General features: G+C 39.0%; 1 protein-coding gene across 2 annotated transcripts; it reads left to right on the forward strand.

The window, feature by feature from the left end:
* The first annotated feature begins 195 nt into the window (after positions 1-195).
* On the forward strand, positions 196-16,513 carry LOC101846624 (alpha-ketoglutarate-dependent dioxygenase alkB homolog 3). 2 transcript variants are annotated; one of them, XM_005090564.2, is made up of 8 exons: positions 196-237; positions 6,559-6,942; positions 7,615-7,649; positions 9,937-9,984; positions 10,365-10,557; positions 12,027-12,239; positions 13,338-13,442; positions 14,679-16,513. In XM_005090564.2, the coding sequence occupies exons 2-8, from the start codon at positions 6,607-6,609 to the stop codon at positions 14,760-14,762; spliced, it is 1,014 nt and encodes a 337-aa protein (XP_005090621.1). In that variant the 5' UTR covers positions 196-237; positions 6,559-6,606; the 3' UTR covers positions 14,763-16,513. The 2 variants fall into 2 exon arrangements, with proteins under 2 accessions (XP_005090621.1, XP_005090620.1); XM_005090563.3 differs by having other exon boundaries at positions 219-353.
* Positions 16,514-16,734: the final 221 nt, after the last annotated feature.

Consider the following 16,734-nt stretch of genomic DNA (forward strand, 5'->3'; position numbering starts at 1 on the left):
TAAATAAAAACTAATTTTGATAGATATACTTTAAGATAAATTATAATCATTCTTTATACTTTATAGAACATAATGTTTGAAGAATGTATCAAGACCGTATTGTTCCAAATAATTATAAATCCCAACAAAGATGGGTCCCCAAAAATAACACCCCATTTTTCCTTTCTTTCGCAAAAGAGTGGAGAATTGAATTTGTTGTTGCCTCGCAGCCTATTAGTGGACAGAGTCTATGCTATGGTACGTTGAGCAACTTGACTCGTCTAGACTAATCTAGATCTAGATCTATATCTAGATACATGATAGATCTACAACTGTCCCACAGTGTTGTACAGCATTATGAAGAAGAGTGGAAAGTATGAAGAATGTTTTTATTTGATCTAGATCTAGATCAAGATTCTAGACCGATATCTCGATCTCTAGGCTCGAGATATTCGTTAACGGCTAGATAAATCTAGCCGTTAGAAAGTTAAAGTCAAGAGGAGGAGGGTTTGAGGGGGCAAGCCCCCTGACATAAAAATATGGAGGTGGGGGGGGGCCTGAATTTGATCCTTATTTGATGTTTTGCAGTTTAGGTTGCATCCCTGCTCTTTGTGTAGACTATTTTGTCATCAAGACTTCTGGATTTCTTCTCTGGATGTAAACAAATGGATTGTGGACTTCAACGAACGGAACTACAAGATCACCGTAAATTCTATTTCTATGCAAGATCTAGGTCTAGAATCTAGATCATCAAGCTCTTCTGGCTCTGGACCCTTGTCTAAATCTGAAGTAGAATCTAGGCCTGGATATATAAGTGTTCTATTCATCATGCCCGAGATAAAATTGACAAGACGTCAGTTCATGCTAAAAATCCCGAAAAATCTTCTAGATATCTAGATTTCTTCCGACTGTAGATCTACCTCACTGGTAGCGTTAATTTTGACAGAGTGATGCTGTGACAATTAATGGCAATGCGGTGTTTTAATTGCGACAGAGTGACTCTGTGACCAAAAAAAAAAAAGAATTTAAAAAGAAAAAAAAGAAAGGAAGAGGCTAGCCGTATTTAATGACGGCCCTAGACTGCTAGACTTGCAGGTTAGCTGGCCAGACTTCTTAGCTAAGTACGGCTAGACGGCTAGGCTAGCCGTGTTTAGCTAGACTGTCAGGCTAGCCGTACATGATGGCTGAATTGTAAATGAAATCTTTAGTTTGCAAAGCCTTAAAGTATTTTTGTGAGGCAGTGTGGTGGAATCAGGCTCTCGTCAAAATTATAATCAAAGTGAAGAAACTTGATTTTTGTTTTTGGGCTCAACACCTTTCATGCCTACTAAAGAACTCATTTCTGTGTGGATTGTTCTTGAAAACGTTGATTAAGGACACAAAAGATGTGAATTTTCTGTTACCACGAAACAAATTAGCATTTAAGCTAAGGAAAATACTCATCTTTGACAGCCATTTTCTCGCTAATTTTACATCTGAAAACAGGTGACCCCCTCCTTCATTCTCAAATATCTTGACTTGTATATTTAACTTTAAGATAAACGGATATTTTTATCATCCAAATATAATTGAACAAGCTTTAAGATGATACTAATAACTCTCTGTGCCCAAAAATTGACGAGCGCCTGATTCCCTCACGATGTATCACATTTTGACCTGATCATTTGTATTTCAGACAAAACCAAAAGGTGCCTTACTGACTTGCATTATTTAAGCCTGAATATTTACCAGATCTAGAATGAGACCTGTGTACAGTAGTCTCCATCTAAACGCACGCCATACAAAAGCACGCTCCGCTCAAACGCACACTTTCGTCATCTGACGTTTTTTTTACTGTATAATTTAGATGTACAAACGCACGGTCACTCCCTCTAAACGCACGCTCTGATCCGCGAAACACGCCGACAAGTTAAGCTTGGCAAGGGGAAATTTTCACTACAATCTGCACAGACTGCTTAGTTACGGCAAGCCTAGAATTTACTAGAAAACCGGATATTTGGTGAGAGTGCCCCTCACGCCGGACGAAGAGAGAGATAGACAGCGTTTACACACCCTACTTTCCACTGATGCATAGGTCTCAGTCTCGGGCTGGTTGGTTAAAATGTTGGGGGGGGGGACTGAAATGTTTTTTGATTGGTCACTGGAAATGTATCTTTGAGAGAAGGTTTCTGACTGGTGTTTGAGTGACTGCGTGTAATGTTTAGTTAGATCTAGGCCTGATGCGCGAAATGCGTAAAAATGCCGTAAAACACTAGACAGGCCTCTATGGGATTAAAGATTAGCCAAGTAAGCCTAATAAGCTGCGCTCAAAGAACTTATAACGTACTTGTTCAACGAATCACAAGAGAAAATGTTTCTCGAGGATGATTCTGCCTGAATTTACGGTCGGGGACGGTCGCTTGGAAAGCCACGTGGCTGGTCCGTCGACTCTATTACTATCATCACCAACCGTTTCCTCATAGGCTATCTGTTCCCGACGTTTATAGTGCATAACCATTACTTTGAGTTTGTTCCCTCCCCCCCATTCAATGCCTTTATATTCTTAATCTTAACCCCTGTCGCGGAATCCTTCACAAAACAGTCACGTGTCGTCACCTTATCTGCCAAAATGACCCCCTCCCCCAAGGGAGATTAGTAGAGTAATAAGGAATTAAGATGACTGCGTCCCTTCCTCCCCTTGCAAAGGTTCATGTAAACGCACGCTCTGTGTAAACACACGCTCAGGAGCCCCCCCGAGCACCGTGCGTTTAGGCGGAGACTACTGTACTCAACAGGTTGGAGGCGATAAGGCCAAACCTAGATCTACGGCTAGACTGGCAGTCTTGCTGTACTTAAGTAAGGCTAGACTCTCAGGCTAGCAAGTAGGGCTAGCCACTTTGAAAAAGAAAAGGATTGCCAAAAGAAAAACAAATGCACACACATGATGCACACACACACACATGCACTCACACACCCACACACACACATACAATACGCACACACTTGCACACACACATACAGAGATACACATATACACTCGCACACACACAAACACACAAATGCAAACCACACACACTTGTGCTTGTGGCCTTAAACACACACAAACACTCCACACACACCACACATGCACACACACACACACACACACACACACACACACACACACACACACACACACACACACACACACACACCAAACTAACAGACAAACAAACAAAGACAGTTGCAGGTCTTTTCTTGTTGTTGTTGTTGATGCTGTTGTTGCCCCTAGTGGTTTTTGTTGCTGTTGTATACTGCTGATGTTTTGTTGTAATTGTAATATTTGTTGCCTCGTCTCTACTGTACAGAAAGTCTGTGGATTTTTGCCACACTCTCTAACTACTTAAAGTCCGCCTTCTCAACTGTTTCAGTTTCAGATGATTTATTCCTAAAGGCAACAAAATTTTAATCTCTTTAAATTTAGCAAAAGCTTTGTCAAATTCGTCGTAAGATTTGAATGCCTGCTCTAGAAAGCCGTCCATCTTGTCAGGCAGAGACTAGCCTACTGCCTAGACAACTATAAGGACGACCATGCTGGGAGAAGCGGAAATGGTAGATAAAATATTCGTACTCGAGGCCGATTAGCTCATAAAAAATCTAATCGGGCTCGAATCGGAATAGAGCTGGCCATTAAAATTTTAAACCTCTCTACAGTACAGTATTACTTGACTTTCTTATGGCTGACTCATGCTCAACCGGTGTTTTTTTTCTCCTTATAATTTTGCAGTGGGTGTCGCATTCAACGAGGTTGCCGGGACCGGCTTGTTGTCCTCGTTGGATCCGACCTCTCGTTGAACGTGACAAAGGCTAAAGAAATGAAAGGAGACAAGTTATTATACACGATGTACCAATACCAGTGTAATTAAAACAGTTGTTCCCCCTGATGACAAAAATCTCAAGCAGTTTAGTGTGCGCATATTTGAGCTGTGTTCTGACCATCATTTCTGCATGTTTAAAAATATTTTTTTCCGGAACACTTCTCGTTTTGAAATGTAATCTAGGCCTAGATCTACATAAAATAAAGGCATGAGCTTGGATTTTCTGATCAGGGGAAGAAAAGAAAATTGAAAAAAATGAAGGTCTCGATCTAGACCTCCATCCAGAGTTCATCCAGTTTCACTCAGCCCGCATCGCGTTCCCACCCACCCCCTCCCATCCCTATCTTAGGCCAACCCCCGCCCATCCTCTTGGCTTTGGGGCCCATAATATAATATTAGGAGGCACACTAGATCTAGCAATACAATGTGTTAGGAATCGAGGATGGACCTTGTGCTTCGCGTGAAATGGAGAGAATGGAGAACAATTCTTCGCTTTCGGGGCCCCTAAGTGCTTTTATTTGGTTATCGCGACCTCGTTGAAAGCGACTTCGGTCTGTTTGCAACCTTGTTGGAGCTGACGTACATTTACAAAGAGATATAGAGGAAAAAATCGAGGATTAAGGATTGCCAAGTTGGAGCGGGACTTCTCGTTGAATGCGACCTCGTTGAATGCAACACCCACTGTACTTTTTTACACTACTTTTACAAATTTTATATTCTTCTCATTCATCTCAGTCTGTTTTAGTTTTATATGTAAAGTTTGACTTCCCTTTAATATTATTTCATTGCAAATTTAAAGCATAAGATAAAAGTCTTTGGGACTGCCGGATTTTCACCTGTTTAGTAGTTTGTAGTTTAGTGTGGGTTGAGATTAACTGAGTTCGGTTTAAAGGCTGACTCCACTGTATACTATTGTATGGGATGGTAATCTGTATTACAATAGAATAATAGCCTCTGTATTTGAGTAGACTTTATGTAAAAATAGGTTATTAACTAGATTTAGATCTAGTATGTTTGATAAAAATCTGTGGTTTTCAGTTTCAGGTGGCCTTTTCCCCTGACCTAAAAAATCCAGCAAGATTTCACAGGGGAATGCTCCCCTCAGCTCTGTATTTCTCTGGCGTACTATAATTTGATGTTTTTGCAACAGGCCGTCATGTCCATTCGGACTAAAGTCTGAATAGCCTCCTGTGCTTATTCGGACTCAAACTCCGGTTGAAAAAATCTGAAATACTACACACAACAAAGGCAAACAGAGAAACAGCAATCTGAGCTGAAAGCAGTGAAAAAATTGAAAATCAAAGTTTCATAACAACAAAGGATTGTAGTCTGAACCCACTTGATTTGACGAGAAAGACAAAATCATTGACCATTTGGAAGTCCAGTAAAAATTAAGAGAAACGCTTAAACCCTGCCAAAGGGAACAAAAGTCAGCCATTCAAAGTAACAGTGGTCTAAAGGAAAAGTTTTTCCAACAGCATACTAGGAACAAAAGTCAGCCATTCAAAGTGACAGTGGTCTAAAGGAAAAGTTTTTCCAACAGCATACTAGGAACAAAAGTCAGCCATTCAAAGTAACAGTGGTCTAAAGGAGAAGTTTTTCCAACAGCATACTAGGAACAAAAGTCAGCCATTCAAAGTAACAGTGGTCTAAAGGAAAAGTTTTTCCAACAGCATACTATACTTTACATGATGTTCAAATTAAAATCAAGACAAAACAATACATGCGTTAGGCAAGCAACAATCCTTCTACAGTCTGAAGCAGGGGTAACCGCTCAAAACGTTAGTAGTAATTAAAATTCTCATTTTTTGGGGACAAATAAGTGCAAATTAAATTTTGGAACAATATTAAAATGACAGCAGAAAGTCAGTTTGGATATTCATCAACCAATAAGTAAGTCATGCTGAAATCGATATATGAAAAACATCAGTTCCAGCATGCCTTTTGTTGAAGTTTGAATCCAAATAGCCATTCAAAGTCTGAATAGCAACTTTGTTTGTAAAAGATCTAGATTAGATTTTCTTGAAAACAATCGATTTGCAATGGTTTTAGTGGCCATATTTAATGTATTGTGTTCTACAGCCAAAAATACTACGGTGTAGCCCCCAAAGCATGTGTAAGTGAAAGTCTAAATCTAGAATAGATTCACAGTCGAAACTGTCTCTAAGAGTACTAAGACGACCACCCATAGTTGAGGAGAAAATGAAAAGTGTCCGTATTAGACAGGTGTCGTCTAACACAGCACCATTATTGTAATAGAAATATGCCAGGGAAGATGGGGAGTGGCTTGTTTGTACAAGGGGTTGTGTTGGTGGCTGTTTGAGCAGGTTCAACTGTATATGATCCTTACATGTTTTCATTTGTGACAAAAACAAACTTCCTTTTATGAATATTTAACACAAACAACGATACATGAAAACTGCTTGTTGATTTCAAACTTCTTCATGTGCTGTTCATTAGATCATGAAGGTAAGCGTGGTCATCCTGCATCTGCACATCCTTCAATAAAACAGCATTTAGCTTATTCTCTTAAAGATCAATTAAAGTCTGAGTGAAAGCCTTCATTTCAACTTCATATGTCATTGTTCTTTGTCATTTAAGTGATTCACTGTCTATGAATTTTTAGTTTCTTCTTTTAGTTTTGCTATGCTGTGAATTTCATGTATTGGAATTATTACCTTGGCCTAGCTTTGATGTTTATGAATTATAGATTCTATATCTGTCAAATTCTTACATTGACCAGATGAAACCTGCACAGTGATCAGCCAGACTTCTTAATTCGATTAAAACCATGAATTTTGACAAGAAAAGGAGGGCTCGAGTCCAGGGGGGCTGGGCTGCTCCCAACAATAATGCACACAAGTCAAGTGTTCAGCGCCACAGCAATGGGTCTCGGCCGGCTTCTTCCACTGCAAGCAAGTCTGCCCATCACACAGAGGCAAACCAATCTTCTTTCAGTGTAAATGAAAATGAGCAAGACAGCACCAATCCAATTCAGAGTCACGCAAAAATCCACTCAGCTCGTACGGAGAAAGAGAAGCCTACTTCATCAATGCCTATTTGGATGGGGAAAAATATTGACCAACCTGTGACAAGGCAGAAATTCGTTTATGAGGAACCAGATGAGGTGAGATTTGGGAGCATTTATGCTTATGTTGTTCCCAGTGTTTGACTTTAAATTGCTATGAGAGTCACATTTGGCTCTATTGAATTACTGATCTTTTGTCACATTTATGGTAATTTCCCATTGTTTTGATGTGAATATTCTGTCAGTCTCAGTTTTTGTAATATAGGAGGGAACTGGGTTTTTTAAAGTTTGCAGAGATTTGTTTATTGAGCTCCAAGTCTAAGGGACCTCGTTCATTCTTTCTTGCAAATTTTTACTGGACTTTTCCTCTCTTCCCTGTTAGTCAGGCATACAAGTTACCATGCATGCCATTTTGTTTTTATGCTGTTTCTTGGAAGCTGCCATATCACCTTCTCATTTTTTTGTTGTTGCTCTAATTGTAAAACATGATGGGATGTAGATAAAGCCAGTGTCCTTGAACACACTGTTGACTTTTAAAGCAGAACAATATACTTTATTATTATAAGTAGATGAATACAGATTTATATCAAGTAAGAGATAATAATGGAAAGGTACTTTTGTGTGTAATTTACAACAGAAGAAATGTTGGGTACAACTTCATCTGAGCACTGAGTGAAAAGGCCTTATTCTTAGTCACCTATGTAGTTTAATAAATAGGTATGTTCTTTACTTTTAAAACAGAATTCAATTTTTTTCTCCTTGTGATTTCAGGAAATAAAGGTTAAACCAGCTGACAAGGTTATCACGTAAGTTAAAAAATATGTTTACAGTCTGACAGTAGCCATAACTAAATTTTCCCCTAATCCACAGTGGATATATCACTTCAACCAAAATCCGCAGTCTTGCTGGGGTTTCTTCAGTTTAGTTTTATTTATTTTCAGTTTACAGAGATTGCTCGGATAGTGTTCTCACCAAAGGGAAGTAATTGATCTTCAAAATTCAAAGAATTGTATACATGTGCTGTACTGAGTTATGACATTTCATTCTTTCGTTAGACTTACTTAGTCCCTTCAGAACTGTGGCTCACTTTACAACTTTAAAGGGGGGGGGGGGGGGTTCTTTTTTTCTTCTCACATTTACCTCTTTCAGAAAGGAAAAACCTAAAATTTTAGCTGCGGGGTGTACGCTGTGTGCTTTCTCTTTGGACATTGTCTGACTTTTTAATCTACCAAACAGTCAGACAAAATAAACGCAAGCGTTGCTGTCTCAGTCTCAGCAGATTGTACTGTGCTGAAATGTGCTGCACTGTACTCTGCACTAGAGAAATGAGAGGGTCGAGTGCCAGTGACGTGCCAGTGACATCATGAAACACAGCTCATGCATGATGCTGTGTACAAGCTCATGTGTGTGTGAACTAGGCCTGGCCGTGCAGAGACAATAGGGGGGCTCTCGTGGCCTAGAGGTTAAGGTGTTGGCCTCTCATTCAAAGGTCCCGGGTTCGAATCCGGGTAGCGACCGAAAAATTTTCTTCTCTAAAAGAGTCTCCTTTCACCTGCTTTCCTGTTCTCTAGCAACGTTCTGTTGTCTGCTTTCATTTCCACTTTCTGCCCCCGCCCCCTCACCTCCTTTGCCCCCTCCTCTGGGCTCCTGACTCTTTCTGCAGCCTTTCTACTGCTACTCCTTGGCTCCTCCTTACTGCTGTCTTTCTGCCGCACCCCTGATCTTCTGGTAGGAAAGATCTACACCTAGCCTTCTTGGACAAGGGCGAAAAATCTCGGAGGGCCCGTGTGCAAGTTGCGCACGTTAAAGATCCCTTGGTGGTCTAAAATTGATAAGAGTAGGCTTCGGCCGCCACCCGCGCAAAATTCCAAATTTCCTACCAACTGAAAATATTAGGTGTGTCCTGCGCGCTAATATGACCTTATGCAGTTGCGAGCGCCGTAAAACACTTTACAAAAACAAACAAAGAGACAATAGGAGGCCATGACCCACTGAAGGTCACACAACAGGCATATGTTAGCTATCCTTGTGCCACTTTACATAATGCGTAGTCCGGTTGATGCTTGTGAATTATGTACTAGAGTAGACAAACAGTACACTTGCAATGCCTCTCTCTGGCCCACAATCAACACAAGTGCATTACCATGTCTCTTCCATTGTAGAAGTAGAAGCATTTTGGCTGATCAGTAGCTTCCTTAAGTTAATAAAGAAAAAGAAAAAAATTGGAGATTCTATTTTCTTTTGGATTATCACTGTCTTTAGATTAATCGTTTTCAGTGTAAGTGATCTCAGTTGTATTACCCTCATATTTGTCAAGGTGAAGCAAATTCCAGGACTAACTTCCTTTTTCACAAAACAGTTGGGTTTTTTTTCTCTACAGAACTGCAGTGACTTTTTCTTTTTTTACAAAATGCAACAATTACAAAAGCAGCCGACTTTTCTTGACAAATTGCAAGATGTTCTCTGGATGCCAGTCAAGTTCTTTTCTTGAGTCACACGACTTGTCTTGTGGTTGACAAAAATTTGTAGCAGGTCATTCAGTTCCTGATCATTTTAAGTCATATTTATTTTTCAATTTTTTTCCATGTTCAACACTTATTATTATCCCTTTATGTTGAATAAAAAACAAAGCGACATTATATTTTGGTTTGAAGTTGGACAACAGTAAAGACTCTAAGGGAATTGGTTTAAGTGTTACATTTTTCACTTTGTAATGGAAGATTGTTCCTTCATTGCCTTTTATCAAAATTCTCCTTTCAAGGAGATAAAGTATGTACAAGTAGTAAAGTAAAACTACAACCCCTCAGTGTTAGTTTGTTGTCCTTGTAACAATGGAATAAGAAGGAAAAAAATGTCATCCGCAAATTCTAGTAACAGAAGGGCTGTGGGGACTCAGCTCCCAGTGTCCTTTTTAAGAAAATCTTTGTTTCTTTCATGATAATTCTTCTGTCTCCTTGACGCCTTCATTCTGAAATTTTCTGTCCTTATCTCTGTGGTCTTTTTCTCTCATGCTACAAGTAAAATGAGCTGTGTTGTGAGCTAAGCATATTGCTCGAAGACTGATTTTATTCTTTTTAAAAAATTCATCTTCAGAAAACCTGGAGTTTATGACATCAGCACTGAGCCTTCTGGGGTTTCCAGGTATGTACTTATATATATATATATATATATATATATATATATATATATATATATATATATATATATATATATATATATATATATATATATATATATATATATATGAGAAACCTTTATTTTGTTTTGCTTTGACATTCTGTCTGTTAGATGATAGAAGTATTTTATATATATATATATATATATATATATATGCATCTTGTGTTGTTTCTCTTAGTTGACATGTCTTTATAAGGAAAAACGTTTAAATTTGAATTTGGCCTGAGTTCATCTAAACAACTGGCTGACAAAATGTAATTTTGACTTTCCTAACAAATGCATGTTGTTATCCCGAAATTTTTTGCCTAATGTGTTTTAACTTTTCTTGCGTATTTTCCTTTCAGGCTCCGATACTTTCCAGACTTTATAGCACCCTCCCGTTGTGATGCAATATTCGCAGAGTTATTCAACGAGGTGCCCTGGGGGCAGAGACACGACATCCACAACGGGAAACAAGCCATTCAGCCGAGGCTCACGGCCTGGTACGGCGATCAGCCATACACGTATGGGGGAGTCACCGTAGAGCCCAACATTGATGTGAGTTTTTGTTTCTCTATATTTTTTTGTTGTGTGTCGAATTATATCTGAAAGGTTTCAAGCAAAAAATGAGGGGTTGACTATAGTAGCTGAAATTGTAGATCTTGCAGTTGAAGGGGAAAAAAACTGCTTTATAAACTAGGGCCCTGGTGTCTTTGCATGCTTTTTTTTTTCACTGGCACAACCGCTGAGAGAGCTTTAGTCCCCACTACTGAACATGCAAGTGAAGTGCCAGAGTAATGGAAATAACTACTGATCAAAGGGAAGGGAAAGTCCATTTTTACATATATGTAGAATGCTAAAGCAGAAAATGATGTTTTCAAGATTGTTTTTAAAGGTATTACAATGGTAGAACCCATGTGCTTTTCTAGTGTGAAAAATAAATTAAATGAAAGTGTTATTATTCATCCGCATTGTATAGTTTACTCTCTGAGTGTTAGCACAAGCTTGGCTTTTAATCACCAAGAGAATGAAAACAAGTGAAAATGGACTCTGTGTGAAACTGTATAGGTTTAATACCCCTTGCAACTCTGTACGGTTATTTCAGAGGGGGTTACCTTAACATCCATTTCCAATAGGACTGAACCAAGTAGGAAACTTCATGTAAAGTGCCTTTCCCATTGACACAATTGTCAATGTTGGATGAAGCTGAGCATCAAACTTCCCAATCGGCAATCTCATAATACGAGTTCAGTAGTCTTACCATTAGACCACCTACCGTGGGTGGTTGGCGGGTGCTCTGGTGTGGTTTGCTTCTTCTTTCCTATCAAACATCTATCGTCCTTACCTCCCCTTCTTCTTTTTTATGTTTGTTACTCTCTTGTAACATCTCTAATCTTCTGGCGCTCATATGACCTTATGCAGTTGCGAGCGCCGTAAAACCTCTACGAAAACTAAAACTAAAAAGACCACCTACACCACAGACATCGCTTATAACAAGGACATGTTATTGTCTGAATCAAAATACATTGAAACGTCATGATTATGGAGGCTTTTATGTGGTCTTTTCTTTCTATTTCTTTTCTCTATTTTGTCTTGCCCTGTTACTAATGAAATATGAGTATTGCTGTGCTCAGTAGCCATTGTCTGCCTCTTAACATCAGCTAATGAGCTTGTAATGAAGAATGGTTATTGTTCATACATGACAGGTGGTTGCAGGGCACTACTGGTAGGTTTCACTTCTTTTCTTTCTGTCTGTTGATCCTGTCTGTCTTATTTTGCTCAACACTATATGATCTGTATTGTGTAGATGAACTTCTGTTTACTCGAACAAACAAACAAACGAATAAATGCTCATTATTGTGCTGACCAGCCAGCGTTTCTCTCTTGGTTCTCAATAACAGTTTATGAGCTTGTATTGAAGAGTGGTTATTGTTCAGAAATGAAATAAAGGTATGCATTCTTTTTGCATGGGTGTGTTTTCTTTTTCACAACAGCTTATTATGTTTTTGCTTTTTTTTTTCTCATAGGAATGGCCGCTGGCTTTGAAGCAGCTCAAAGAGCAGCTAGCAGAAATAACCGGCATTGAGTTTAATGCTCTGGCCACCAACTTGTACCGTGATGGACATGACAGTATAGGTTGGCACTCTGACGATGAACCCATCATGGGGAAAAGTCCTGTCATTGCCTCACTGTCTTTTGGGGATGAGAGAGTCTTTGAGCTGCGCAAGAAACCACCTCCAGTGAGTTTTGTGTTAATTTGGCTCCTACAATGTACAGTAGAACATGACTGTAGCCTCACCTGCTGTGGCGGGACCTTACCGGAATCCCCCTTTTTTTTCTATTTAAACTCAATTACCTGTATTTGGTGGATCGAGGGTGTCAAGGAAACCCTGAAAAAAAATAATATCACAACTGAAAGAGCTGCGGAGTTGGCCTACCATTGAAAACTGCTTCTCCCCTCAACGCCTAACAGCAACAGAGGATGGAAAAGTAAAGTAAGTACCTGTATTTGGGTTTATCGGGGCAAGGAAAGGCCCGGACTTGGATACAGCAAGAGATAGAGCAAGCTCAAGCTGGGGGTAAGGGAGTTGGAGGGTGGGGGGCTGTAGGTGGGCTCCAAACAGGCAGTCAGCGATGCGGTGTGATTAGCCAGTCCAGTGATGAGTGAGGTGGGGCAGGTGGCAGAGAGAGATGGTGAAGAGAGGTGTATTACTTGAGCCACTCCAAAAGTGATATGCCATAGCCATAAAAGAAGAGGAAAGCATGTATTGTGTGTTTTTTTTTGGTAATTTCCCTTTGCGTTCCTATAGCGGGAACTTGCCAACAGCAGGATTTTTCATCTGGAACTAAAAATCCCACTATAGTCGTGTTCTACAGTAATGATTATGTGTATTTCAGGTGTCTGTTAGTGGTATGATCCCTAGCAAGGCTTGTTATAGTCATATTGGCTTAACTTGATGTCTGAGACGGACTCTTTTGTTAACCATCTGAGTGTTTTTACCGACTGGTTACCCTGAGAGATGTACCGTCGAAAACCTGCTCTAATTGCGACCTGTATAAGACAATCGTTTATTCAAATGGCCACTTCCCTTTACCTCTCTTGAATAATTTTATATAAAAATTTATGATCTGTGTAAGATGGCCACCTATCTATAATACATTCACTCTTCTCCTTGACCATGGGTAGCCGTCTTTGGCTGTTGAGACTGTATATTTTTCTTGATCTTAAAAAAAGGAGTAGAGTATATTATGAGGATGGCATGAGTATATTACATGTTGTCTGGATCAGTGTAGTTCAGGACCTGTCTTACCCTCAGTCAAATCCATTCTGTCCGCAGAACGATGTGGGAGAACGAGACTACACATACAGCCAAGTGATCCGGGTTCCCATCCGAAGCGGAGCACTTTTGATCATGGAGGGCTGGACACAGGCTGACTGGCAGGTAACACAAAACTGGGATTAGAACCAAGAGAAATCTAGTACTCTGATTGGCTGCTTGTACAAACTTGAAAAAAGTAGATTTCTCAGATGGCTTCGGCCCATGTTTCTTAGGGTTTATTGTAGGGTAAAGTTCCACTTAATTGTTTTGTCACCCTTTCAGCATAAGGCTTGTATGACTTCACAAAGAACTCCTTTGCCTTGCCCATTCATTCCCGTTTACTCGCCGTGTCCCTTTAGAGACGCTGCTGCAGAGTTCTACACATTTAAATGCTACTGTTACCATACTTCTGTTTGTGCCAGTTGCCTTGTACAGTACCCTTATAGCAAATGGACAAACTGAGAAAGTTTTGGTGAAGTACAATGATGAAAGTTTGAGTTGAAATGGCTTCTTTGCACATTTTTATTGCACCTAAATATAACAACACAGCCCAAAATAAATAAATGTTTAGGTTTTTTAAGGTGAAAGAATGTTATTGAAGTATTGCGTACGCAAGTACAGCTCTTACTCATTTTCAAGGTTGATACTCTAATTTTTTTTCTTTACAGCAGGTATGAATCTGATTTCCACTATACTGGACTATGTAGGTCACTAAAATAGAAAGGACTCAATTTGGCGATGTACATGTTGTAGCCGTACATTATACCTCAAAGGGTGACAAATAGCAAGAAAAGCTTTTCATTCCCGATCCCATTCCTTCCCCATGCTGTTAGTTTCGTCTCCATTGCAATATTTATGAGTAAAAAAGGAATAAAATGTTTTCATTGCTGTCAGGTTTCAGATCCTGGAGCTTTTTGAATTAAAAGCAAACACCGTACCTTTAGACCATGTGAGCCCTCTAAAACTTTAATGGACTGTGGAGGCAGTGATTTGAACATGGTGAAGAAATTGTGCTAGAAATAAATGTTTCCCTAAGAATTCAGGCCGATGCTGATATGGTCACTGTGTATGGCCACTGGCTATATCAGATGAAAAAGTTCACTGACATCAACAGTTGTTATGTCAAATAGACCATTTGTTTTTGTAGATATGTACAAAATTTCATATCTGTAAAATAAAAATGATTGATTTTACTGAATAGGGTAATTTTCTTTTGGGAGAGACCTCGTAAGATGCAATGCGTCAAAATGAAAGGAAATATTGTTAGGATTTCTTTTGTCTCTCTTGGAAATTTTTTTGGATTACCATATCTTTTATAGAATGCCACTGACAATTTGTTCTTTGTTTATCTTCCACCAGCACCGAGTGCCCAAGGAGTATCACGACCGCGGCGCTCGCATCAATGTCACTTTCAGGATAGTGAAACCCGTAGGGGAGTGGTGAACAGCAAACGGAAATTGTGTCTCAGGAACAGGGATTTGTGCTTGTAATGCACTCTCCCGTAACGTATCTCTTATCTTAAGTTTTAATTGAAATAAAAGTAGCTTGTAAATTATGCATGCTTTGGAAGTTGGAACCCAGGTTCTTGAATGGCTTTAGTTAAATTTTGGCATATTTTTGTGTTTTGTAAAGTTGATGTATACAGTAATACAGTGGGGCATGGAGAACTCTAAACACATTGGGGATTGACAAATACGTTCAGCACATCCATAATAGGGGATGTCAATAATGAAAAATTAAAGTGATATCAGTCTGGGGAATGGCAAATTGTCTGAACTGTCCGTGATTGTGATTTTTCTATGTTCGTGTTATATCTGTGCCTGACTGTACCTTTCAGCTTGAGAACTGGGTTGGTACAGTTCTGTGTTGTATTAATAATGCTCAGTACAGTAAATTATGAATTGTTGATTGTCTCGACTTTGATCCTGAAGATAAAATGAAGGACTTTTCAAAATCGAATGTTATGGTCACCAATTCTTTGAACACTTTGGGCTGAAAGTGAAAGTAGTGAGAGGAAAAAGTTTTCTTATCTACTCATGCATGTTAGCCTAGTTTGTATCAACTTTACCTAAGTTCCTGTTTGAAAGAGTTGTAAATAAGGTGATGTGTTTTAAGAAAGCCTTGCTGATGAATGTTATTGTATGTAAAATCTCAATGACTATGCAAACACTGAATGTATGTAAATTACTCAATAGTGGGCCTTGAGGAGCCAGCAACTGTGATATAATGGTATTACCAAAAAACTGTTTATGTTGTACCGCCGATGTTTCAGTGTTGATGTATGAATGGTAATTGGTCTTTTGAAACTGAAAATCCTGTCTGATTGCAGGAATGGGCACCTCTGCTTCATTTAAAACTGACAAAGAAAGTATAATAATAATGGCCCATGATGATGTGTATTTATTTTACTCGATTTAATTCATCATAAATTTAAAACTGCAATTGGACTATTTAGTCTTGCAAAAAATCTGATATGTGTCTTTTCAGTTCTTTAGATAATTAAGTGTTGTACATCGCCCTAAAAAATTCCCACCATACAAATGAAGTACAAAGCTGGGCATCCATTTAAAGATCTGTTCACTTTTCATGCCTATACACACTGCTAAATTTTTTTTCTGACCTATTTTAAGTCATCGTAAAATGAAAAAATCATCATGTGATAGACATGTTCATGGGCTGAGGTTTCTGAAGTATAATAATGTGAAGTCAGTCCCTTTTTTCCCTCCACTTTTTTCATTATGTTTGATGCAGCAGTGTTGTTGAGATCAATTTATTGTTACAAGAAAAGGTCTCCCCCCCCCCCCTTCCCCACCTTCATACATCATGATCATGATAATCCTGTGTCTTGTTCCTGTGAGTCATAACTGCTGCCTCACTGTGTACTGTGACCCCAGGGCCACCTTGTATGTAGGCTCAGTACTTGGTCAAGCTGTTCTAAATGGGAAATGGGTCGGGAAGTGGGGGGGTCTAACTTTACTTTTAGCATTTTATTGACTGTGAAAAAGTGTTAGACTCCAATAATGTGATATGAATTCATTTTTACAACCTTGAAATTTGTCTGATACAAATTAACCTGCTATTGCTTATATTTTGTCAAGTTTTTTTTCTTTGTGGTATTGTAATAACATTGTGGGGAATTAAGAAATAATCTCTTGCAGCTTTGGAAATAAAGGAAACTATGATTGCATTTCAAATGTCTGGTCTGTGTCGGTTGATAAATCTAATTATGAGATCAAGTTCACTTCCAACATCACATTCTTGTGTCAGTATAAACAAAAGGGAAAAAAATAATTGATGATACATTCACTGCTTTCATTCCATTATTAGAAGCTGTGAATGCCCTTACTTAAAGACTGATAACTTACTTAACTTAACACTCTATTTTATTCAGCTTGGAGTGAACTATCTAAAGATG

This window comes from Aplysia californica, unplaced genomic scaffold, assembly GCF_000002075.1.
Source record: "Aplysia californica isolate F4 #8 unplaced genomic scaffold, AplCal3.0 scaffold00019, whole genome shotgun sequence".
In the NCBI taxonomy this organism is placed as follows: domain Eukaryota; kingdom Metazoa; phylum Mollusca; class Gastropoda; order Aplysiida; family Aplysiidae; genus Aplysia; species Aplysia californica.

Bases quoted from the DNA above. Each gene is read 5' to 3' on its own strand.
- LOC101846624 (XM_005090564.2), top strand. From the start codon at position 6,607: ATGAATTTTGACAAGAAAAGGAGGGCTCGAGTCCAGGGGGGCTGGGCT. The intron at 6,943-7,614 runs GTGAGATTTGGG...TTGTGATTTCAG, and splicing joins TTTATGAGGAACCAGATGAG to GAAATAAAGGTTAAACCAGC. The intron at 12,240-13,337 runs GTGAGTTTTGTG...TTCTGTCCGCAG, and splicing joins TGCGCAAGAAACCACCTCCA to AACGATGTGGGAGAACGAGA.